Source organism: Rana temporaria, chromosome 8, assembly GCF_905171775.1.
Source record: "Rana temporaria chromosome 8, aRanTem1.1, whole genome shotgun sequence".
In the NCBI taxonomy this organism is placed as follows: Eukaryota; Metazoa; Chordata; class Amphibia; order Anura; family Ranidae; genus Rana; species Rana temporaria.
This window is the reverse complement of record NC_053496.1, coordinates 181,525,192-181,549,914: the sequence shown is the minus strand read 5'-3', so window position 1 is coordinate 181,549,914 and position 24,723 is coordinate 181,525,192. Positions and strand designations below refer to the sequence as shown.

The 24,723-nt window shown below is 46.6% G+C and overlaps 3 protein-coding genes across 3 annotated transcripts in view; all 3 read left to right on the top strand.

Moving 5' to 3' along the window:
• The window catches only part of LOC120910202 (gastrula zinc finger protein XlCGF26.1-like), a 1,148,070-nt gene that overhangs the window by 915,019 nt on the left and 208,328 nt on the right, over window positions 1-24,723 (top strand). The gene's annotated exons all lie outside the window — the stretch shown is intronic.
• Window positions 953-23,080, top strand: LOC120910006 (oocyte zinc finger protein XlCOF22-like). Its single transcript, XM_040321834.1, has 9 exons — window positions 953-977; window positions 1,094-1,191; window positions 1,313-1,451; window positions 1,568-1,665; window positions 1,795-1,909; window positions 2,542-2,639; window positions 20,220-20,414; window positions 20,823-20,964; window positions 21,558-23,080. The coding sequence occupies exons 3-9, from the start codon at window positions 1,382-1,384 to the stop codon at window positions 22,898-22,900; spliced, it is 2,061 nt and encodes a 686-aa protein (XP_040177768.1). The 5' UTR covers window positions 953-977; window positions 1,094-1,191; window positions 1,313-1,381; the 3' UTR covers window positions 22,901-23,080.
• On the top strand, window positions 3,109-7,836 carry LOC120910020 (gastrula zinc finger protein XlCGF26.1-like). Its single transcript, XM_040321856.1, has 2 exons — window positions 3,109-3,198; window positions 5,721-7,836. Exons 1-2 carry the CDS (start codon window positions 3,192-3,194, stop codon window positions 7,604-7,606), a joined length of 1,893 nt encoding a protein of 630 aa, XP_040177790.1. The 5' UTR covers window positions 3,109-3,191; the 3' UTR covers window positions 7,607-7,836.

Below are 24,723 nucleotides of genomic sequence, written 5' to 3'. Positions count from 1 at the left end.
TTTTGATGGAAATTGCAAACATCAAGAACCTCTGTGACGTACAACATGTACGATGAGCTGAGAAAAAAATAAGTTCAATAGCCAGTGTGGCTCTTCTGCTTGATTCTGAGCATGCGTGAAATTTTGTGCGTCGAAATTTTGTACACAAGTTCAGAATTTCCGACAAAACACAGCTCTCAAATTTTTGTTGTCGGAAATTCCGACAGCAAATGTCCAATGGAGCCTACATGCGGTCCGCTTTTCCGACAACAAGCTCACATCGAACATTTGTTGTCGGAAATTCCAACTGTGTGTACGGGGCATCCTTTTTTTGAATGGTTCTTTTGGGTCTGCTGGCCATGGATAAAAGGGTTTTCTAAGAATTTTGCTACACAAATTTTGGCCAAAAACGTATCTATTTGGGTGAATTTGAATCCCGAAGATTCACCACAAATTTATAGTCGGGTGAATTCAAACCTCGACCCATAGGGATCATCAACCCGCTGACAAGAGGGGTAAGAAGGATTCTGGGAAGGTCACATGATATCACTCTTATCTCTATTAAAAAAAATAGACCTGACCAGAGAGGTGAGGCGGATTCTGGGACTGTAGGTAATATATTTTTTGCTGTTGTTTTTATACAGCTTTATAAAGTGTTGAAGACATCTGGGGAGTGGCTGACAGAAGACCTCACCAAAGACCATTCGTCATTACAGTTTCTCTCTGATTCTTTAAAGAAACAACCAGAAGATTATTTAAGCAACCAACGAGGCCAGTTGACGGGCAAGGTGAGCGGTGCCGGGAATTCTGGGATGTTATCCAGTAACAGACAAGGGATGTGTCTGGATGGTGACTGTATCATTGTGTGTTTCAGGTTCCTATAAGGTGTCAGGATGTCACTGTCTATTTCTCCATGGAGGAGTGGAAGTATTTAGAAGGACACAAGGATCTCTACAAGGACGTCATGATGGAGAATCAGCCGCCCCTCACATCACCGGGTAAGAGGAGACTTTATTGTAAAGGAGAGAGCAGTACGGAGGCTCCACCTAGATCCCACATCATCTAATAAACACATAGAAACAATGTATTCAGTCAGTGTGTGTTTTTCCTACAGATGGATCCAGTAACAGAAACCCACCAGGGAGATGTCCCCGTCCTCTGTATTCACGGCATACCACACGGGAAGATCACAACTATGCACACCATTATCAGGTTGGTGGAGAAGAGCATCTAGAACAAGAAAGTTGACTTAACATTGCAAGACCCTACAAGCTGATGTGATTTTGCAAAATTAAATCATTTAATATTTTCTATCAAATATTTTTTGGCTTAGGGTAAAGATCTAATCGATTTAAAAGTTGAGGTCCAAGTAGAAAATGAAGAGACCTGTTTGAGGGGTGAAATGATGCTGCAAAGAGAGAAGGCATCTTTCCATGCCTTTATTAAGAATCATCTGGCCCTTACATTACCAAGTAAGTGTAGACTTTATTGTAAAGGAGAGAGCAGTACGGAGGGTCCACCTAGATCCCCCATCATCTGATAAACACATAGAAACAATGTATTCAGTCAGTGTGTGTGTTTCCTACAGATGGATCCAGTAATGAGAACCCACCAGAGGGATGTCCCAGTTCTCATCATCCCCGAGATTCCACACAGGAAGATCACAACTATGCACAACTTTATCAGGTATATGGAACAGAATATCTGGAATGTATATTGGTCATCTCTCTGTGTCACCTTCTCAAATGAAGTCCAGATCTGATGTTCTTTCTGAAGTATTAATAGAGTTTTTTTTTCAATATTTTGTTGTTGAAGTGTGAACATGTGATGAATGTGATGAAAGCCGACAATAAAGCAAAAAAAGATGAAATGATTCGTTTGACGGGCAATCAGCAGTCAACGGCAAGATCGTCTCTGCTTATCACCAAAGGTGATTATAAATGTTATACACATCGATGGTTTATATTTACTTTATTTTTTTTTCTTAGAACCTATCATAAAAGAAGTATGTAGGTGGTCATGAATTTCATTCTTTTGAAATCATTAATTGCAGTGGAACCTCGCATTGTGAGTAACGCGAGCGTTTCGCAAGACTGGCACTGTATTTTGAACAATCCTAACTCGGTTTGCTAGTGGTGTCTCGCAAAAACGAGCAGGATTCAGAAGTGGTGTGCAGTACCACGTTTGGCCTGAGGTGTGGGGGGGGGGGTGCCGGAGCCATTCGCAAAGACTCGGAAATTCTACATTCCCAAGCCTTTCCGAGGTTTGCCAAGGTCAGCCAAGCTGTCCTCTGGCCTTTCCGGCTGTTTCCGAGGCTCTCCGGCGCCCCCCGCCTCTGACCACATGCGGTATTGCATGACATTGAAGTTAATGCGGAACAAATAATTTTCAATTCCATTGACTAGCTTTTGATATGCGAGTACTTTGGATTACAAGCATTCTCCTGTTATGGATTATTCTCGTAATCCGAGGTTCCACTGTATCTGGCTGAAGAGAGATTAGTTTATTGGAAGATGCCGAATAAAGATCCACGTACATCCTCTATCATCCTCTTTCCTACAGATGAATCCAATAACAGGAACACACCAGATCGATGTCTCCGTCCTCTGTATTCCTGGGATTCCACACAGAAAGCTCTTACTATCCCTCACCATCATCAGGTAGGCTGAACTGACCATATCGAAAAAGGATCCCAAACTCTAAAAGGCAAAGTTCTTCCATATTGAAGATGACATTTTAAAGATATTTTCTGGTGTTTCATTGGTTTAGATTGAAAAACTGATTCGAATGAAAATTAAGCTTAAAAAGGAAGAAGACAAGAAGAAATCCTCCCCATTTATCATCTCAGGTAAATATTCATCGCTAGATGCAAAGATGGTTTAACCTTTTACTTCTATGAATGTAAGATGTACCTATTGGTCAAACATTGTAGGGAATCCGCAGACCTTCACAGCATTAAGTTAACAAGTTTTTTTTTTTGTTTTTGTTTTTAAACGATAGACCACAAAAGGGGAGATGCCAGTCTTTGTTTGAGGAAGGCCAATGTCTCCCATTGACATCTCATGTTAGTCTTGCTGCTCATCCTAGTGGTAATTCTCTGGCATTCTCACACTTTTAGGTGCACGCTCATGTCTTTTGCTGCAGAGGTCCACCTTCATTCCTCAATATAACGTCATGTTCCCAACAAATGAAGTGGAGATACTGTACACCATATGAAAGGTCTGTCTCCATTCCTCAATATAACATAACATTCCCAACAATTTATAAGGGGATACTGTACACCATATGAAAGGTCCATCTCCATTCCTCAATGTAATGTCATGTTCCCAAAAAATGAGGAGGAGATACTGTACACCATATGAAAGGTCCATCTCCATTCCTCCATATAACGTCATGTTCCCAACAAATGAGGAGGAGATACTGTACACCATATGAAAGGTCCATCTCCATTCCTCAATATAACGTCATGTTCCCAACAAATGAGGAGGAGATACTGTACACCATATGAAAGGTCCATCTCCATTCCTCAATATAACGTCATGTTCCCAACAAATGAGGAGGAGATACTGTACACCATATGAAAGGTCCATCTCCATTCCTCAATATATTGTCTTGTTCCCAACAAATGCGTTCAGTAAGTAAAAACATTTAGGAGACTTAGAGGATGACCATAACAACATCATCGATGTATCTTCTCCACAGCTAAATGTTCCATATAAAGGGTCCATCTCGATTCCTTTGCATAACATAATGTTCCTAACAAATGAGGAGGAGATACTGTACAAGATATGAAAGGTCCATCTTCATTCCTCAATATAACGTCATGTTCCCAACAAATGAGGAGGAGATACTGTACACCATATGAAAGGTCATCTCCATTCCTCAATATAACGTCACGTTCCCAACAAATGAGGAGGAGATACTGTACACCATATGAAAGGTCATCTCCATTCCTCAATATAACGTCATGTTCCCAACAAATGAGGAGGAGATACTGTACACCATATGAAAGGTCATCTCCATTCCTCAATATAACGTCATGTTCCCAACAAATGAGGAGGAGATACTGTACACCATATGAAAGGTCATCTCCATTCCTCAATATAACGTCATGTTCCCAACAAATGAGGAGGAGATACTGTACACCGTATCAAAAGCCCATCTCTATTCATCGTTATAATGAGATGATCTCAACACATGAGTAAATACTGTACACCATACCAAAGGTCATCCCCATTGCTCAATATAATGTCATGTTCCAAACAAATGAGGAGGAGATACTGTACACCATATGAAAGGTCCATCTCCATTCCTCAATATAACGTCATGTTCCCAACAACGGGATAGGAGATACAGTACATCATATGAAAGGTCCATCTCCACTCCCCTATATGTCATGTTCCCAACCAATGAGAAATGGAGAAATGAGGAAGTCGGTCCCTAACCAATCCCCCAGGATCAAGAAAAAGGTGGACTATCACGGTACAGGTATGATTATACTTGTACCATGATAGTCCACCTCTTTATTGCTCCTGGGGGATCGGTTAGGGACTGACTTTCTCATTTCTTAATTTTTCATATATTAGACGATGGTATACCCCTCTACTAATTAGATGAACTTATGGTTTTAGAGGCTATATATTTTTTTCCCCAACAAATGAGGAGATACTGTACACCGTATCAAAAGCCCATCTCCATTCCTCAATATAATGTCATGTTCCCAACAAATGAGGAGGAGATACTGTACACCATATGAAAGGTCCATCTCCATTCCCCAATATAAGGTCATGTTCCCAACAAATGCGTTCAGTAAGGAAAAAAATTGAGGAGACTTAGAGGATGACCATAACAACATCATCAATGTATCTACTCCACAGCTAAATGTTCCATATAAAGGGTCCATCTCCATTCCTCAATATAACGTCATGTTCCCAACAAATGAGGAGGAGATACTGTACACCATATGAAAGGTCCATCTCCATTCCTCAATATAACGTCATGTTCCTAACAAATGAGGAGGAGATACTGTACACCATATGAAAGGTCCATCTCCATTCCTCAATATAACGTCATGTTCGCAACAAATGAGGAGGAGATACTGTACACCATATGAAAGGTCCATCTCCATTCCTCAATATAACGTCATGTTCAGAACAAAAGAGAAATTAGGAAGTCGGTCCCCCAGGAGCAAGAAAAGGGTGGCCTATCACGGTACAGGTATGATTATACCTGTTCTGTGATCATTTCTCATATATTGGACGATGGTACACCCCCACCTACTAATTTAATTGAACCTATGATTTTGGAGGCTAGATATTTTCTTCCCAACAAATGAGGTGGAGATACTGTACACCATATGACAGGTCCATCTCCATTCCTCAATATAACGTCATGTTCCCAACAAATGAGGAGGAGATACTGTACATCATATGAAAGGTCCAGCTCCATTCCTCAATATAATGTCATGTTCCCAACAAATGCGTTCAGTAAGGAAAAAAATTTAGGAGACTTAGAGAATGACCATAAGAACATCATCGATGTATCTACTCCACAGCTAAATGTTCCATATAAAGGGTCCATCTCCATTCCTCAATATATCTCATATTATGAGGTGGAGGAAGTTCTGTCTCTTACTCCCGATCCATACCAGAGCTCTGTTAATACTGTGAACGTTCATCCCACATATATGACCGATGAATGGAAGACTTTTATGTTTTATTTGAACATTTTCTTTCCGACAGATGACGACTGCGATGGGAGTCGGAACGCTTCGGAGATCCTTTTTATTTTATCTCCAGACTGTAATAAAGAAGATGAAGTCATCGCTCGGTGTTCTCCAGAAGTAATTTCCATTACTGATAATACTCCTCAGAGAACTTTGGAAAGATCCGTGGATCCGCCCAATCCTGAGGAATCTCCCGATAAGTCCCAGACTGGCTCTTCATATAGTCCTCAAACATCCGAGAGTTCGGAAACCTCGGGAGATCCATCTAATCCCATGGAACCTTCTTCAAGCCATGGAGTTCATACAGGAGAGCATTCATTGTCATGTCCAGAGTGCGGGAAATGTTTCTCTCAGAAAGGAAACCTTATCAGGCACCAGAAAATTCACACGGGCGAGCGTCCGTTTTCATGTTCAGAGTGTGGGAAATCTTTCATACAGAAAGTAAGCCTTCTTTTACACCAGCGAAATCACACCGGCGAACGTCCGTTTGCATGCGCCGAGTGCGGCAAAAGTTTTAATGGGAAAAGCCTACTTCATAGACACCAGAAAATTCACGTGGGCGAGCGACAATTCTCGTGTTTAGAGTGCGGGAAAAGCTTTTTCCAGAAAGGAGGCCTTCTTCTGCACCAGAGAAATCACGCCGGAGAATCACCTTTTTTATGTTCGGAGTGCGGGAAATGTTTTAACGAGAAGAGCTTGCTTCTCAGACACTCGAGAATTCACACGGGGTTGCGCCCTTTTACGTGTTCGGAGTGCGGGAAAGGTTTTGCTCTAAATCGAGACCTTGTTAAACACCAGATGGATCACAAAGGTGAGCTCCAGTTTTCCAGCTTGATATCCGGAAAACCCTTTATTAGGAAAAGCGTAGTCATTGGCAACAAAAGCATTCACAATCGCCAGGGTCCCTTTCAGTGTCCCGAATGCGGGAAATGTTTTTCCGAGCAAGGAGAGCTTTCTGAACACCAGGGAAGTCACGCAACGGAATATCCTTGTTCAGAGTGCGGGAAATGTTTTAGTTTGAAAAGAGCACTTCTTACACATCAGAGAGCTCACACGGCGGTGCATCCTTATTCATGTACCGAGTGCGGGAAATCTTTCACTATAAAAGCAAGGTTTCTCGCACACCAGAGAAGTCACACGGGCGAGCGTCCTTTTCCATGTTCCGAGTGCGACAAAAGTTTTCCAGTGAAATCGAGACTTCTTATTCATCAGAGAATCCACACGGGCGAGCGCCCTTTTTCGTGTTCCGAGTGCGGTAAAAGTTTTGCTGAGAAACGCGTACTTTACATACACCGGAGGGTTCACACGGGCGAGCAGCCCTATTCCTGTTCCGAGTGCGGGGCACGTTTCGCCGACAGGCGACAACTTCTCCGGCATCAAAGATCTCACACGGGCGAGTGCCCTTATTCGTGCCCCCAGTGCGGTAAATGTTTCGCTCTAAAAATAGAGCTTTTTAGGCACCAGAGCAGTCACACCCCTAAGGGTCCTTTTCCCTGCGTAGAGTGCGGGAAAAAATTCAACGTAAAAGCGAGGCTTCGTTTGCACCACAGAACTCACACGGGCGAGCGCCCTTTTCCGTGCTCTGAGTGCGGCAAACGCTTCACGCAAAAGTCAAGCCTTCTCATACACCAGAGGGTCCACACGGGTGAGCGCCCTTTTTTGTGCTCTGAGTGCGGGAAACGTTTTTCCGAGAAAAGCATTCTTCTTATACACCAGAGGATTCACACGGGCGAACGCCCCTTTTTGTGTACGGAGTGCGAGAGGTGTTTCAGCACGAAGACAGGCCTTCGCAAACACCAAATAAGCCACGTCCGTAAGGGTCCTTTTTCGTGTGCAGAGTGCGGGAAATGTTTTAAGCATGAAGGAAATTTAATTCGGCATCGGAGCGCTCACACTTGCTGAAACTGTTTGCAAAAGTACGGCGGCTTCCAACAGGTGGAACGGATTGGTCCATAGGAGTGAAACCAACCAACCGACCACCGTCTCTATATAATCCATCGATCTTCTCTCTCTCTCTCTTATTTTCTTTTTTGACCCCCGTTTGGCTCTTTAAATGAATAAACAATTGTAATAATTTTGTTTATATCTGTTCATTAAAGTGTAAATAAAAGACCTGTTGATCCTGCCAGAAACCTTTTGTGGGCTGATAACTTCCTGTCAGTTATATTGTTCCCAGCTATCTCCATGGACTGCAAAACACTTCCAATTTGGAACTAAACGAATTGCACATGTCTAGACGGCATTATTCCTACCAATGATGGGGCACAATTCCTACCAATGAAGGGACACAATTCCTCTCACTGACACCAAAGATGGGGCTTTGTTTACTCCAACTGATGCTGGGACATTTTCTATTCCCAAAGGCTACAGTGCGCCCCCTCCTAAAGTCTGAAGGACAGTAAACTGGCCCTTTTTTTAGAAAGTTTGGAGACCCCTGGCATAGACAGAGCCCTAAATGGAAAAGATGGAGTATATTCTGGAGGATATACCATTCAAGGTAATCAAGATATTGCCAAGCCAACGAGGCTACACCAATAGGCAGAGACCCTGTTGAACTTGGTGGGATGTAAAGAAGGCCCTTCCAGAGAAGGGGTATATGTCGTAGATGGGCAAACTCAAGGGATGCCCGTCAGTTTTTCTTTCTATAAAAGATAAAAAAAAGATCAGAGAAGGAAGTTGTGGTGGTCCCTGTAATCTAATCTAGTTGCCGACTCTGGGCAGGTCCAATAGACCCATGTCTTTTATGATACAAGCTTCTCCTTTCGAAAAGATAATGCCAGCTCCTCCATCCATGAGCCAATGACTAATCATGGAGGGGTGAGATGGACTTCCACTGAATTGAAATGTAGGCCTTAGCCGGGTTGAGCAGATGGTAGAGGCGGCTCGCACTAACAGGGACCTCGCAACAACCTAATTTGCCTAATTAAAGAGCTTGAGATGGGTAGGAATAGCAGCACCCGGGTGGCTGGACGACCAAGTCAGTAGCGGAGCTCCCACCTCTACTGCACTGGCTGCTCTGTATTACATTCCCTGCCCTGGCTGCTCTGTATTACATTCCCTGCCTGTGTGCTCAGCCAGTGATCACCAGCTCCTCCGGGTCACTCTCTCCTTCTCCATGCAGCACTACCCCGCCCCCGGGTTTGCTGCAGCGTGAGCGCTGTACACTTCTCCCGCACAAAGCTAGGTACACGAGGTCCCAGATCGGAGCCCAGACGCCCTGCCAGAAGGGACGAAACGGTGGGTTGACCGATACTTCCAACAGGTAGGATCTGCCTCCAAATACATGTGATGGAGAGTTGTGGGAACACCGTACTAAATTCTCCATAATACCAACCCACCATTTATAACAGAAGACCCTCATAATGGGAGTTGAAGGTGTGCAGAACAAGGAACTGAAGACGTGTGAGTATTTCGATGCAGGGCCGTCTTAATAGCATCATGGGCCCCTGGGCAAAGTAATGCACTGGGGCCCCTACCAGCTTGCCCCAATTTACACACCTACTTTCAAGAAATAAAGTATAAATAGTTGATAGAATTAAACATATATTCATTAGTACTTTCAATAAAATCGATTTTACAAAAGGAAAACATTCCATAAATCAAAGACTAGTCAACACAAAGGGCACGGTACAGGGGGGGGGGGGGATGCAGGAGGGCACAACACTGGGATCAGGAGTGTACAGTATAGGTTCTGGGACGCTTCCCGGACACGACCATATCGGGACAGTTTAGTAAAAAGCCTGACTGTCCCAGCAAATCCGGGACAGTTGGCAAGTATGATGTAATGCAAGATTATTGTGGGGCCCCTGGGCAGTGCCCAGGAGTGCCCTTGCACTAAGAGGACTCTGTTTCGATGAAGCCTTGTGACTCCCAGATTATCTGGTGAAGAAGGAACAGATAGGCCCAAGGGATGTGCTATACTCACTGTGAAGTTTAGGGGGCCATGGTTGAAGAGTTACAAGCCTGTATGGAATATATTATAGGAATATGGTTCTCAAACCAGAACTGTGATTCCACCCTCACAGAGAGCCCCATAAAAATAAACTGTGATAATATATGGCAATATGTGTGCAGCAAGGTCTCTGGCCTTCTCCGGTCTAATGAGGACCTTCAAGGCCAAAGATAGCTGACATCTTTCTGTATGTAGTGGGTCGTGAGGCAAAGTGGGTGCAAAGATGATGAAAGTTATTGGGCACCAGACACTTCATGGATGTAAGAGAGGTTTTATTTCTCTTAACAGTCAGAGGATGTGGATAGGATACAGGAGGTGGTCAGAAGATGTGGAAATGGTACAGGTGGTGGTCAGAGGATGTGCACAGGATACGGGAGGTAGTCAAAGTATGCAGATATGTAGGGGGAGACCACAGAGGGGTCAGTCATGTAGGAGGAGCAAACGGAGAGGTCAGTCATCAGGGCTCAAGTCCTGCGGGAACGCGTGGGAACGGAGTTCCTGCACTTTTTTCACAGCAGGAACGCAGTTCCCTTTGCAGGACTAGAGCAGCCGAGCCGCCCGAGTCAATCCTTCACTAAGCGGCGATGCCCAGCTCGAGTCACTGTCAGGGGAAGGCGAACCTTAGTAATCCTTTATGTTACCGGCCGCTTCCTGTATATGGATTCATCGGGTAGTGTGTGGGTATTCCGTCACTTCCTCGATGCCGCAATGTCTCCTGGGAGCTTTTGTCATTGTTCCCAGGAGACATTGCGGAGGTCTGCCGCGAGTTATCGCGGGATTTATAAAGAACTTGCTTAAAGTTGTGGTTTAGTAATTATGCATATGAGCGTATCATTTTTTTTTTTGGTGGGGTAGTGGATCTTGGGTGGGAGTTCCCACACTTTTTTCCCAGAACCCTGTCAGTCATGTAGGAGGAGCACACAAATGGGTCCGTTAAGTAGGAGCAGGGCACTAGCGCAAGGCAAGTTGGGCACTTGCCTTACGGCGCCGCCAGGGAAACAGGGCGGAAAACTGAGGGGATTTGATTCACTGTAAACCTGTGGAGGGAAATTATTTATTGACGGCTGCTGCGTGTGCGTGGGGGGGGGGGGGCGTCAAAATGCACCTTCGCCTGAGTTTGCAAAAATCCTTGCACCGGCCCTGAGTAGGAGGGGCACAGAGAGGGGTCAGTTGTGTAGTAGGAGCACACAGAGGGGTCAGTCATGTAGCAGAAGCACACAGAGGGGTTGGTCGTGTATGGGGGAGCACACAGAGGGGTCAATCATGTAGGAGGAGCACACAGAGGGGTCAGCTGTGTAGGGGGAGCAAACAGAGGGGTCAGTCGTGTAGTGGAAGCACACAGAGGGGTCAGTCGTGTAGTGGGAGCACACACAGGGGTCCCCTGTGTAGGGGGGAGCACACAGAGGGGTCAGTCGTGTAGTGGGAGCACACAAAGGGGTCAGTTATGTAGGAGGAGCACACAAAGGGGTCAGTTATGTAGGGGGACCAAACAGAGGGGTCAGTCATGTAGTGAGCACACAGGGGGGGTCCCTCGTGTAGGAGGAGCACACAGAGGGGTCAGTCGTGTAGTGGGAGCACACAGAGGGGTCCCCCGTGTAGGAGGAGCACACAGAAAGGTCAGTCATGTAGTGGGAGCACACAGAGGGGTCAGTTATGTAGGAGGAGCACACAGAAGGGTCAGTCATGTAGTGGGAGCACACAGAGGGGTCAGTCCTGTAGTGGGAGCACACAGAGGGGTCAGTTATGTAGGAGGAGCACACAGAAGGGTCAGTCCTGTAGTGGGAGCACACAGAGGGGTCAGTTATGTAGGAGGAGCACACAGAGGGGTCAGTCCTGTAGGAGGAGCACACAGAGGGGTCAGTCGTGTAGTAGGAGCACACAGAGGGGTCCCCCGTGTAGGAGGAGCACACAGAGGGGTCAGTCGTGTAGTAGGAGCACACAGAGGGGTCCCCCGTGTAGGAGGAGCACACAGAGGGGTCCCCTGTGTAGGGGGAGCACACAGAAGGGTCAGTCATGTAGTGGGAGCACACAAAGGGGTCAGTTAATGTAGTGGGAGCACACAGAGGGGTCAGTCGTGTAGGAGGAACACACAGAAGGGTCAGTCATGTAGTGGGAGCACACAGATTGGTCAGTCGTGTAGTGGGAGCACATCCATCTCTCCATGTAGGGGGAGCACACAGTTGGGTAAAGTCCTGATAAGAGCTGTCACAGAAGGGCCCTCACACAGGACACATGGGAGATGGGGTTCCTGTCCGTAGGGGAGATAGGATGCCCCTGCCCCCAGGGGAGAAGGAGACCCCTGTCCCCAGGGGAGATAGGGTTCCTGTCCTTGGGTGAGAAGGGGTCCCTGTCCTTGGGGGAGAAGGGGGCCAAGTTCTCTAATGTTAGGTGCTTGTACGGGACTATTTCTGGGTATATTTGCCGGATGTGCCCCGGTCATTCCTTGTGACACCGACATTGGAAATAACAGTTTTCGGCACTTTGTTACCCGGATTGAAGCCGGGCTTGTGGAACTATAATCGGCCACCATTGTTACCACGCCCATCTCCTTTGTATTTGTATTATGTGTATCTTGCAGGCAGACTGGGGGCAGGGCAGAGAGAGGGGGAGGGGAATTCCTCCAATAGCTCTCCTTGCTGATTGGACAGTTTACCCCGCCCAGCATTCCAAAGGGAGGGGTGATTGTTCCCTGAGAGTATATCTGTTATTCCATGTGTTTGATGATTTTCACTCTACGCTGAGTTACGGCTAATGACTGGGTGCCCGGAGGGTTCTTGGCTGATACTGGACAGAGGAAGCATTTACGGCAGACATAATTCTGTTGAGGACGGAGGTCCGGCACACTGTCCCTGGGTGAGAAGGGGGTCCCTGTCCCTGGGTGAGAAGGGGTCCCTATCTACGGGGGAGAAGGGGGTCCCTGTCTACGGGGGAGAAGGGGGTCCCTGTCTATGGGGGAGAAGGGGGTCCCTGTCTATGGGGGAGAAGGGGGTCCCTGTCTATGGGGGAGAAGGGGTCCCTGTCTACGGGGGAGAAGGGGGTCCCTGTCTACGGGGGAGAAGGGGGTCTCTGTACTCGGGAGAGAAGGAGATCCCCGTCCCCGGGAGAGAAGGGGTCCCTGTCCCCGGAGAAGAAGGGGTGCCTGTCTTTGGGGGAGAAGGGTTCCCTGTCTACAGGGGAGAAGGGGGTCCCTATCCTTGGGGGAGAAGGGGGTCCCTATCATTGGGGGAGAAGGGTTCCCTGTCTACAGGGGAGAAGGGGGTTCCTCTGGGGAGAAGGGGTCCCTGTCCCCAGGTGAGAAGGGGTCACTGAGGGGAAAAGGGGGTCCCTGTCCTCGGGGGAGAAGGGGTCCCTGTCTTTGAGTGAGAAGGGGTCCCTGGGGGAGAAGGGGCCCCTGTCCTTTGGGTGAGAAGGGGGTCCCTGTTTACGGGAGAAGTGGGGTCCCTGTCGGGGAGAAGGGGGTCCCTGTCCTCGGGGAGAAGGGGGTCCCTGTCTTTAGGGGAGAAGGAGGTTCTTGTCCTGAGGGAAGAAGGGGGTGCCTGTACTTGAGTGAGAAGGGGGTCCCTGTGTGGTTATAATCCACCACAACTAGCTTTACTGATAAGGTATCATTTATTAACTGTAGAGAAGTTTTCTGCACATCTATCAACTATACTGTAATGTTGGGTGAATTTTTCACATCTTTATATACTATGTATTTCCAAATCGTTTTTCAATAAAATTATATTTTTGTATATGTATCTTTGTGTTATGGCGCCTTTAAAAATACCATTTCTATTTTCTATAAAATTATTTATTAACTACTTTGCAAATGTGGGGGTAGTCTCTGTGGGGTGTAGTCTCTGTGGGGGCAGTCCCTATGGTCATAGTCTCTGTGGGGATGTCTCTGTGTCCTCTTCCTAGTTGACTTCCTGTACACTACCTAGCTGACCCCTGTTCTCTTCCCATCTGACCCCCTGTCCCCTGCTCTGCTAGCCACTGTCCATTGCACTGCTGACCGCTGTCCTCCGTCTTCCTGACCCCTGTACACTACCCAGCTGACCCCTTGTACTCTTTCCAGCTGACCCCCCCCCCTGTCCTCTTCCCAGCTGACCCCCCCTGTCCTCTTTCCAGCTGAACCCCCCTGTCCTCTTCCCAGCTGAACCCCCCTGTCCTCTTCCCAGCTGAACCCCCCTGTCCTCTGCCCTGCTGACCCCTGTCCTCCCTCTTCCTGACCCTTGTGCACTACCCTGCTGACCCCCTGTCCACTGCCCTGCTGACCCCCCGTGCTCTTCCCAGCGGAACCCCCGTGCTCTTCCCAGCGGAACCCCTGTCCTCTGCCCTGCTGACCACTGTCTATTGCACTGCTGACCCCTGTCCTCCATCCTGCTGACCCCTGTCCTCCCTCTTCCTAGCCCCTGTTCTCTTCCCAGCTGACCCCCTGTTCTCTTCCCAGCTGACCCCCTATCTATTGCACTGCTGACCCCCGTCCTCCATCCTTCTGACCCCCCTCTCCTCTGCCCTTCTGAACCCCCCTCTCCTCTTCCCAGTTGACCCCCTGTCCACTGCCCTGCTGATCCCTGTCCATTACACTGCTGACCCCTGTACTTCCTCTTTCTGATCACTGTCCTCCCTCTTCCTGACCCTTGTACACTGCCCTGCTGACCCCTGATGAACCCTGTCCTCTGCCCTGTTAGCCCCTGTACACTGCTTTACAAACTAATGTCCTCTTTATACTGCCCTACAAACATCTGACCCCCCACGCCCCCGTTGTTGTTCCCCTGTACACTGCCATACTGACTCCTATACATTGCCCTGAAGAAGTCACATCCTCGGGAGATTGGGATGATGGACCCGGTTAAAGAGGAAGAAACTTCTCCAGATATCAGCTCAGGTACATAATTATCACTAGATGCAAAAATTGTTTAAAACCGACCTACACACCCCAAATCCACCTTCCATCTCCTCAGTCTTAAAAGACAATTTCTTTTGTTTACACCAAATGAAAGGTCCATCTCCATTCCTCAATATAACGTCATGTTCCCAACAAATGAGGAGGAGATACTGTACACCATATGAAAGGTCCATCTCCATTCCTCAATATAACGTCATGTTCCCAACAAATGAGGAGGAGATACTGTACACCATATGAAAAGGTCCATCTCCATTCCTCAATATAACGTCATGTTCCCAACAAATGAGGAGGAGATACTGTACACCATATGAAAGGTCCATCTCCATTCCTCAATATAACGTCATGTTCCCAACAAATGAGGAGGAGATACTGTACACCATATGAAAGGTCTGTAGCGATACCCCCGCAGGAGCCTCTAGTTGTTTTGGGATCGGCGTATTAAGTTACCTCTTACTGTTGTCTAGGGGTGAAGTCGATGAGTAGATTAGTAAGCGAATGTGCAGTCAGCAAATAAAAGTTTTCTGAATGCTTTATTTCTCGGCCCAACACGACCAACATCAACATGAGGTAGAGAGAAAAGGTTGATGAAGCAAGAGAACTTTGCGGTATCAGGCTTGGATATGAAAAGAGCAATCCTGCTCTTAGTAGTAGTAGATACAGTTCGTCGGTAAAGTGCCCCCCGGACAGACTGCTGCCACGAGCCTGGCAGCCGAAGTGTCACTTTAGGTTGCTGGGAGGAACAGGTCTCTGTCACAGACCCGGCTCTAGGGACCTCTGCCACAGGCCTAGTACTTGAATGAGCTAAATGGATTGAGCGAATCCTCCCAGTAGATTAGGTTAGGGTCACCGGGTGACAGTTGAAGTGTACCTGTCAGTGTCCCGGTCACCAGATCCCAGATGGTTCGTTCAAGCCCTCTTGGATAACTTGCCTCCGGGTTCTCCTCAAGCCGACCCCCCACCGAACGGCATACAGCCTGGGATCTTCTCAGTAGAAGGGGGACCCAGTAAGTCAATGGGGCCCCTTGACAGCATCAGTGGCTCCAGGCCAGGAGGGCCCAGAGTCTGGAACTCCGCGTAGCACGCGAACTTAGGCCAGGTAGGCCAAAATGGTGGGGCCCGCGAATGTGCGTACACCCTGAAGGTGAGTCCCGCAAAGAACCAAGAAAAATGGCGATATACTCTCCCCCAGCATGCCCCGCAAGGGAAAACTCCTAATTGGCTGCTGGGGAAAAGTGGCTCTGCCAGAACCCCTCTAGCGCCAACTGCTGCCCAGGGGTGGGATCGGCACCCCTGGAGCGTAGACTGACCTACAGGACAGTTCAGGAATGACAGCAGCCCAAATTTAACAAATTATGAATAGGAGCAAAATAACTCTCCCATTTCCCACTAACTTTAGCGTAGTGCCCATACTGAAAGTAAGGGGGCGCTACAGGTCCATCTCCATTTCTCAATATAACATCATGTTCCCAACAAATGAGGAGGAGATACTGTACACCATATGAAAGATCCATCTCCATTCCTCAATATAACGTCATGTTCTCAACAAATGAGGAGGAGATAATGTTGTACACCATATGAAAGGTTCATCTCCATTCCCCAATATAATATCATGTTTCCAACAAATGCGTTCAGTAAGGAAAAAAAATTGAGGAGACTTAGAGGATGACCATAACAACATCATCGATGTATCTACTCCACAGCTAAATGTTCCATATAAAAAGAGTCCATCTCCATCCATTCCTCAATATAATGTCATGTTCCCAACAAATGAGGAAAAGATACCATACACCCTATGAAAAGTCCATCTCCATTCTGGAAAAATACAAAGGGAAAGCACTCGCATTGCCACATCCGTAAATTTAGGAGGGGGCAAACAAGAAAAACGGCGCTCAAAGAGTCACCATTGGGCTGGACTTTAGAAGCATAGAAAACAATGTGGAGGTTAGAAAAATAACAATTTTTTGAAAAAAGTACATAGTCGAAAATTTTCAAAATTGATAAAAATCATATAAAATTATACATGTCTATTTCTCCATGGAGGAGTGGGAGTATTTAGAAGGACACAAGGATCTCTACAAGGACGTCATGATGGAGAATCAGCTGCCCCCCACATCAAATTTTTTAAACACCTCCCCTTTATTTATTTTCATCAACTTATTGCTATCACAAGGGATGAACAACATCCCCTATGATAGCATGGGTCATGACAAGTCCTCTTTATGGACCCCAGATCTCTCCTTTGGCCTTTGAGGCGTACCCTTCCTTTTATGAGGGCATTATATCTAGATTTCCCTCAGGGATAAAAGTATAATGTCTCAGATTGGGTTGGTTTGAATAAATCCTATTTTATTTCCAGAAGACCTAAAATATGAATTACTAGTCTTGGAGTGCCACCTGCTGGGCAGCTATTGTCATCGCCTAAACAAAGGACCCGTTATGGAATGTATGAATGCCTAAGAACATATGTTTTTTTTTTTTGTTCAATAAAGTCCATTCGTACCAGAATCGGAATCTTGAACTGTTTTCGAATGACATGAACATTTTCGAACAAATTTTCCTAAGAATTTTAATACAAATTTTAACAAGCGTATACCCAGCTTAACCGTCCCTCACATCCCATAGCGTCTCATTTCCTTATCTTACCAACGTTCTCACCTTATTTACCATATATGAGTGTGTCTCTATATTTCCGGAGATTGTTGTCCCATATTTTTTCTAACCTTAGCTAAAGCTTTGTGTATCAGTGCTGTTTAGAACACGACGAAGGGAACACCCCGAAAGCCAGTCCTGAAAATGTACCCGTTAGAGCAAATAACCAAGGCATCCCCTACAGTACTCAACTGTTTTTCTGCGAGGGACACCAATACGGCCACAATCACCTTAAAGAGGGGGTTCTCCCATAAATGTTTTTTTAACCTTTCATACCCTTAGATGCATGCTCATTTAGTCTAGGGGAATCGGCTAGTTGTTTTAAAATCCGAGCATTACTTACCGTTGTAGAGGGCGATCTTCTCCGGCACTTCCGGGTATGGGTCTTCGGGAGTGGGCGTTCCTTCTTGATTGACAGGCTTCCGAAAGGCTTCCGACGGTCGCATCCATCGCGTCACGAGTAGCCAAAAGAAGCCGAACGTCGGTGCGGCTCTATACTGCGCCTGCGCACCGACGTTCGGCTACTTTCGGAAAATCGTGACGCGATGGATGCGACCGTCGGAAGCCTTTCGGAAGTCTGTCGGAAGACTGTCAATCAAGAAGGAACGCCCAGTCCCGCAGCCCATACCCGGAAGTGGCGGAGAAGATCGCCCTCTACAACGATAAGTAATGCTCGGATTTTAAAACAACTAGCCCATTCCCCTAGACTAAATGAGCATGCATCTAAGGGTAAAAAGAGCATATTACCGGTGAACCTCTGCTTTAACTACGCTAAGTACAAAAATCCCAATATGGTCCACAAGGTGGTGATCTGACTTCTCTCAGGTGGAACGCACAGACGTGAAGCGATGTGAGGTAAAGACAGGAAGTGAAGTCGGTACAGACAGGAAGTGATGTCAGGTATAAGTAGGAAGTTCCGGGTAAGAGGTGAGTGGGGAGGACGAAGAGAGGAACTGCTGTGACGCAGCAGATGAGGTAATAAGATATTATTTTATATTTACAATCTTAAATTACATAAAGAAAATGTCCTCTTTACGTTTTGCCACTGGGGGAACAGAAACAGAGGAACACGTAACGCAGAGGATCTGTTTGCAGTCCCCTGATGAAAAAACATAAGTAGGATGAGCAGCGAAACTTCTTCCACTACTAACAACAATCCCGTCCTCTGACCTCTGCCACAACGCCAACCGGGCCCCAAGATCTGTATATACTGGATGACCGAGAACCCCACCGTGTCTGTGCCAGCAAAACCTCCACTGTGCCATCTATTCTCTGTATTAGAGATGGGTTCGGGCGTGTTCGAAATCCCACATGGCCGATCCCACCAGGGAGCCGACCCTGCACAGCGGTAATCACAGGCAAATCAACATTTCCCAATCTGCAGCTGCACAAATCAGGAAATATCTAACTGCTGGTGATTAGCACTGTGCAGTGTCGGCTTCCTGGCAAGATCGGCGCATGTGGGATTTCGAACACGCCCATCTCTACTCTGCTGTCCCCCATTCCTCAACCCCCATCTAACAACATTGTCCCCGTTCCTCACCCCCCATCTATCACTGCAGTCCCCCGTTCCTCACCTCCCATTGCTATCCCGGATCCTCACCCCCCATCTAACACTGCTGCTCTCCATTCCTCACCCCCCATCTAACAATGCTGCGCCCACTCCTCATCCCCCATCTAACATTCCTATCCTGCTCCTCATCCCCCATATAACATTGCTGTCCCCCCATTCCTCACCCCCTTCTAACACTGCTATCCTGGATCCTCACCTCTTGTTAACACTGCTTTCCCCACTCCTCACCCCCCCTCCAATCTAAAACTGCTGTCCTCACTCCCGCCCCCCCATCTAACACCACTGTCTCCACTCCTCTCCCCCATCTAACACTTCTGTCCTCACTCCTAACACCCCTCCCCCATCTAACACTGCTGTCCTCCATTCCTCACCCCCATCTAACATTGCTATCCTGGATCCTCACCACCCTGCTAAGACTGCGGTCCCCACTCCTCTCCCCCCATCTAACACCACTGTCTCCACTCCTCTCCCCCCATCTAACTCCACTGTCTCCACTCCTCTCCTCCCATCTAACTCCACTGTCTCCACTCCTCTCCCCCCCCCCATCTAACTCCACTGTCTCCACTCCTCTGCCCCCATCTAACTCCACTGTCTCCACTCCTCTGCCCCCATCTAACTCCACTGTCTCCACTCCTCTGCCCCCATCTAACTCCACTGTCTCCACTCCTCTCCCCCCATCTAACACCACTGTCTCCACTCCTCTCCCCCCATCTAACACCACTGTCTCCACTCCTCTCCCCCCATATAACACCACTGTCTCCACTCCTCACCCCCTCCCCCCCTTATAACATTGCTCTCTTGGGTCCTTACCCCCCTATCTAACACTGCTGTCCTCCACTCTTCAACCTCCATCTAACACTCCTATCCCGCTCCTCACCCCCATTTAACACTGCTGTGCCCCTGTCCTCAAAGATTATAGAAATCATCACTGAGCTGCTGACAGGAGAGGTGAGGAGGATTCTGGGAATTCTGGGACATTATCCAGTAACAGACAAGGGGTGTGTCTGGATGGTGACTGTATCATTGTGTGTGTCAGGTTCCTATAAGGTGTCAGGATGTCACTGTCTATTTCTCCATGGAGGAGTGGGAGTATTTAGAAGGACACAAGGATCTCTACAAGGACGTCATGATGGAGAATCAGCCGCCCCTCACATCACCGGGTAAGAGGAGACTTTATTGTAAAGGAGAGAGCAGTACGGAGGCTCCACCTAGATCCCCCATCATCTGATAAACACATAGAAACAATGTATTCAGTCAGTGTGTGTGTTTCCTACAGATGGATCCAGTAACGGGAACCCACCAGAGAGATGTCCCCGTCCTCTGTATTCCCGGGATTCCACACAGGAAGGTCACACTATCCTTCATCAGGTAGATGATTAATAATTATTGGTAGTTATGATTTTTATATACAAGCTTATGTGTGTCAATAAAAATGTTGTTACATTTTTAGAGTGTAAACCTGAATGTTGTTGTAAAAGAAGAGTATAAAGAGGAGGATGAGGAGTATAGAGTGAAGGAGGAGTTTTCAGATGGACACAAGATTATGATGGATCCACCTAATACCAGGAACCCTCCAGAGAGATGTCCCCGTCCTCTGTATTCCCGGGATTCCACACAGGAAGGTCACACCATCCCTCACCATCAGGTAAATTGAAATGAGAATGTAAGAAAATTATCCCAGACCCCAATTCCTTGTACACACGATCGGATTTTCCATTGGAAAAACCTTGGATGGTTTTTCCGACGAAATTCCGCTCAAGCTTGGTTGGGATCCACACGGTCACACAAAAGTTCTCTGAACTTTCGACCGTCAAGAACGCAGTGACGTACAACACTACGATGAGACGAGAAAATTAAGTTCAATGCTTCCGAGCATGCGTCGGAATTGCTACAGACTTTTGGATTTTCTGATAGAAAATTTCAAAAGCTCATATCTGACTTTTTCTGTTGAAATTTTCGATTGTGTTCACGGGACATAAGAGACAACATTCATCTATGTATATTAAAGTTTACATTTTCAAAAATAAAATTTTCTGCCATTTTTTTGGTTTAGGACGAAGATCTGAATAATGTAAAAATTGAGTTTATAAAAAAGGAAGAAAAGACGTATGTAAGGGATGATCAGCAATTTACAAAGGAGATCGGGATGAGGGACGCAGTTAAAGAGGGAGAAACTTCTCCAGATATCAGCTCAGGTACATAATCATCACTAGATACAATAATGGTTTAAAAATGGTCTACACAACACAAATCCACCTTCCATCTTCTCAGTCTTAAAAGCCTTTTTCTTTTCTTTGCCTTTTTTTGCGTGATGATATTGTACACATTAGCGAAGGTCCATCTCCACTCCTCAATATAATGTCATGTTCCCAACAAATGAGGAGGAGATACTGTACACCATATGAAAGGTCCATCTCCATTCCTCAATATAACGTCATGTTCCCAACAAATGAGGAGGAGATACTGTACATCATATGAAGGGTCCATCTCCATTCCTCAATATAACATCATGTTCCCAACAAATGCGTTCAGTAAGGAAAAAAATTGAGGCGACCATAGAGGATGGCCATAAGAACATCATCGATGTATCTACTCCTCAGCTAAATGTTCCATATGAAAGGTCCATCTCCATTCCTCAATATAACGTCATGTTCCCAACAAATGAGGAGGAGATACTGTATGATGAGGATATGTAATATAACCACCCAGGTGTATTCTTAGGTAATGCAAAATAACAGATCTGAGAGAGATTTGAGAGATTCCTCAATATTTTATTGCCTTCTTACAGATGGACTGTGTGGTGGGAATAGAAGGACATCGGAGGAAGATGTGAATACAGAAGATGATGACATTGGATGTGACAGACCTCACCATTGGGAGAGATCATTGGATGTGTCTAATTCTGAGGAACCTCCTCATAAGTCACCTCCTTGGCCTTCAGATCGTCCTCTGATATCTGACAGTGCGGATGGCTGTGGAGATCCATCTAATCTCAGGGAATCTTCTCCAAACCATAAAGGGGTTCATACAGGAGAGAACTCATTGTCGTGTTCAGAGTGCGGGAAATGTTTTACTCAGAAGGAACACCTTCTAAACCACCAGAGATGTCATGTTAGTGAACATCTTTATTCCTGTCCAGTGTGCGGAAAATGTTTCACCCGGAAAGCAAGTCTTATTTCACATCAGAAAAATCACACAGCTGAAGATTCTTTTTCATGTTCAGAGTGCGGGAAATGTTTTAATGGGAAAAGTGAACTTCTTAGACACATGCAAAATCATACGGATGAGCATCCTTTTTCATGTTCAGAGTGCGGGAAATTTCTTATTTCAAAAGCACTCCTTCTCCTACACCAGAGAAGTCACACGGGTGAGCGTCCCTATTCATGTTCAGAGTGCGGGAAATGTTTTAGTAGTAAAGGAAACCTTTCTCAGCACCAGAGAATTCACACTGGTAAGCATCCTTATTCATGTTCAGAGTGCGGAAAATCTTTTAGTCGAAAAGTAGACCTTGTTCAGCATCAGATAATTCACACTGGTGGTGAGTGTCCTTTTTCATGTTCAGAGTGCGGGAAATGTTTTGCATCGAAAACTTACCTTGTTAGGCATCAGAGAGTTCATACCGGCGAGTGTCCCTATTTATGTCCAGAGTGCGGGAGACGTTTCCCTCACAAAGGAGCTCTTCTTAGACACCAAAGAATACACACTGGTGAGCGTCCTTATTCATGTTCAGAGTGTGGGAAATGTTTTAGAGGAACAGAAACCCTTCTAAGGCACCAGAGAGTTCACACAGGTGAGCGTCCCTATTCATGTTCTGAGTGCGGGAAATGTTTTTCTGAAAAAAAGTTGCTTCTTGGGCATCAGAGAGTTCACACAGGGGAGCGTCCCTATTCATGTACAGAGTGCGGGAAATGTTTCACTGAGAAAGGACAACTTCTCATACACCAGAGAATACACACAGGTGAGCGTCCCTATTCATGTTCAGAGTGCGGGAAAGGTTTTAGTCGGAAAGGAGACCTTGTTTCCCACCAGAGAACTCACACGGGTGAACGTCGCTTTTCATGTTCAGTGTGCGGGAAATGTTTCACTACGAAAAGACTCCTTCTTCAGCACCAGCGTGTTCACATTGGTTAGCGTCCTTAATCATGGTCCGTGCGGGAAGTGTTTCACTCCTTTTACCTGTTTTATCACTTTTCTAAACGGCATATGAGATGGTGGTAGAATGAAGCCTTATCAGATCCACCTCATACATTTGTTAAAGCCCTGGAAAGATAATAAAAGATGATAAACCCCCAACCACTCTGGTGATTGCAAGACGTGAGCCTCAGCCTTATTTACCATATACGAGTGTGTCTCTATATTTCCAGAGATTGTTGTCCCATCTTTTTCCTTACCTTAGCTAAAGGTTTGTCTATCAGTACTGTTCGGAAACAAGACGAAGGGAACACCCCGAAAGCCAGTGCTGAAAATTTACCTGATAGAGGAAATAACCAAAGCATCTCCGACAGTACTCAACTGTTTTTCTGCGAGGTACACCAATACGGCCACAATAACCTTAACTACGCTAAGTACAAAAATCCCAATATGGTCCACAAGATGGTGATCTGATATCCCTCAGGTGGAACGCACAGGCACAGACGTGAGGTAAAGACAGGAAGTGAACTCTCCACAGAGGAAGTGATGTCAGGTATAAACAGGAAGTTCCGGGTGAGAGGTGAGTCGGGAGGACATGGAGAAGAACTGGCAGCAGAAGAGGTAATAAGATATTGTTTTATATTTATAATCTTTAATTACATAAAGAAAATGTCCTCCTTCCGCTTTGCCACTGGGGGAACAGAAACAGAGGAACACGTAACACGGAGGATCTGTTTGCAGTCTCCTGATAAAAAAAACATAAGTTGGATGAGCAGCGAAACTTCTTCCACTACTAACATTAATCCCGTCCTCTGACCTCTGCCTTAACGCCAACCGAGCCCCCAGATCTGTATATACTGCATGACCGGGAACCCCACCGTGTCTGTGCCAGAAAAACCTCCACTGTCCTATCTATACTGCATTAGAGATGGGATTGGGCGTGCTCGAGATCCCACCTGGAAGCCGACCCTGCACCGCGATAATCACAGGCAATGAAACATTTTCTGATCTGCAGCTGCACAGATCAGGAAATGTTTCACTGCCGGTGATTAGCACTGTGCAGTGTCAGCTTCCTGGTGAGATCGTGCATGTGGGATTTTGAACACGCCCGAGCCCATGTCTACTCTGCTGTCCCCCATTCCTCATCCCTCATCTAACCCTGCTGTCCCCCACTCCTCATCCCCCATCTAACACTGCTTTGTTCCTCTCCTCACCCCCCCATCTAACCCTGCTGTCCTCACTCTTCACACCCCATCTAACACTGCTGTCCCCTGTTCCTCACCCGCCCATCTAACAATGCTGTCCCCCGTTCCTCACCCGCCTATCTAACAATGCTGTCCCCCATTCCTCACCCCCAGCCATCCAACACTGCTGTCCCCCATTCCTCACCCCCCCAGCCATCCAACACTGCTGTCCCCCATTCCTCACCCCCCCCCCCATCCAACACTGCTGTCCCCCATTCCTCACCCCCCCCCATCCAACACTGCTGTCCCCCCCCCCCTCTTCACCCCCCATCTAACACTGCTTAACTCACTCTTCACCCCCCAGAGATGTAGGTGAGTGGTGATCAGCAATTTACAAGGGAGATCAGGATGATGGACACAGTTAAAGAGGAAGAAACTTCTCCAGATATCAACTCGGGTACATAATAATCACTAGATGGAAAAATTGTTAAAAACTGGTCTACAAACCCCAAAACCAACTTCAATCTTAAAAGCCTCTTCTTTCTCGTACATCACGGGACACAGTGCGCTTATAGTAATTACTGCATGGGTTATATACCCACCTTCAGGTGATAGACACTGGCATATAACCCTTCCCAT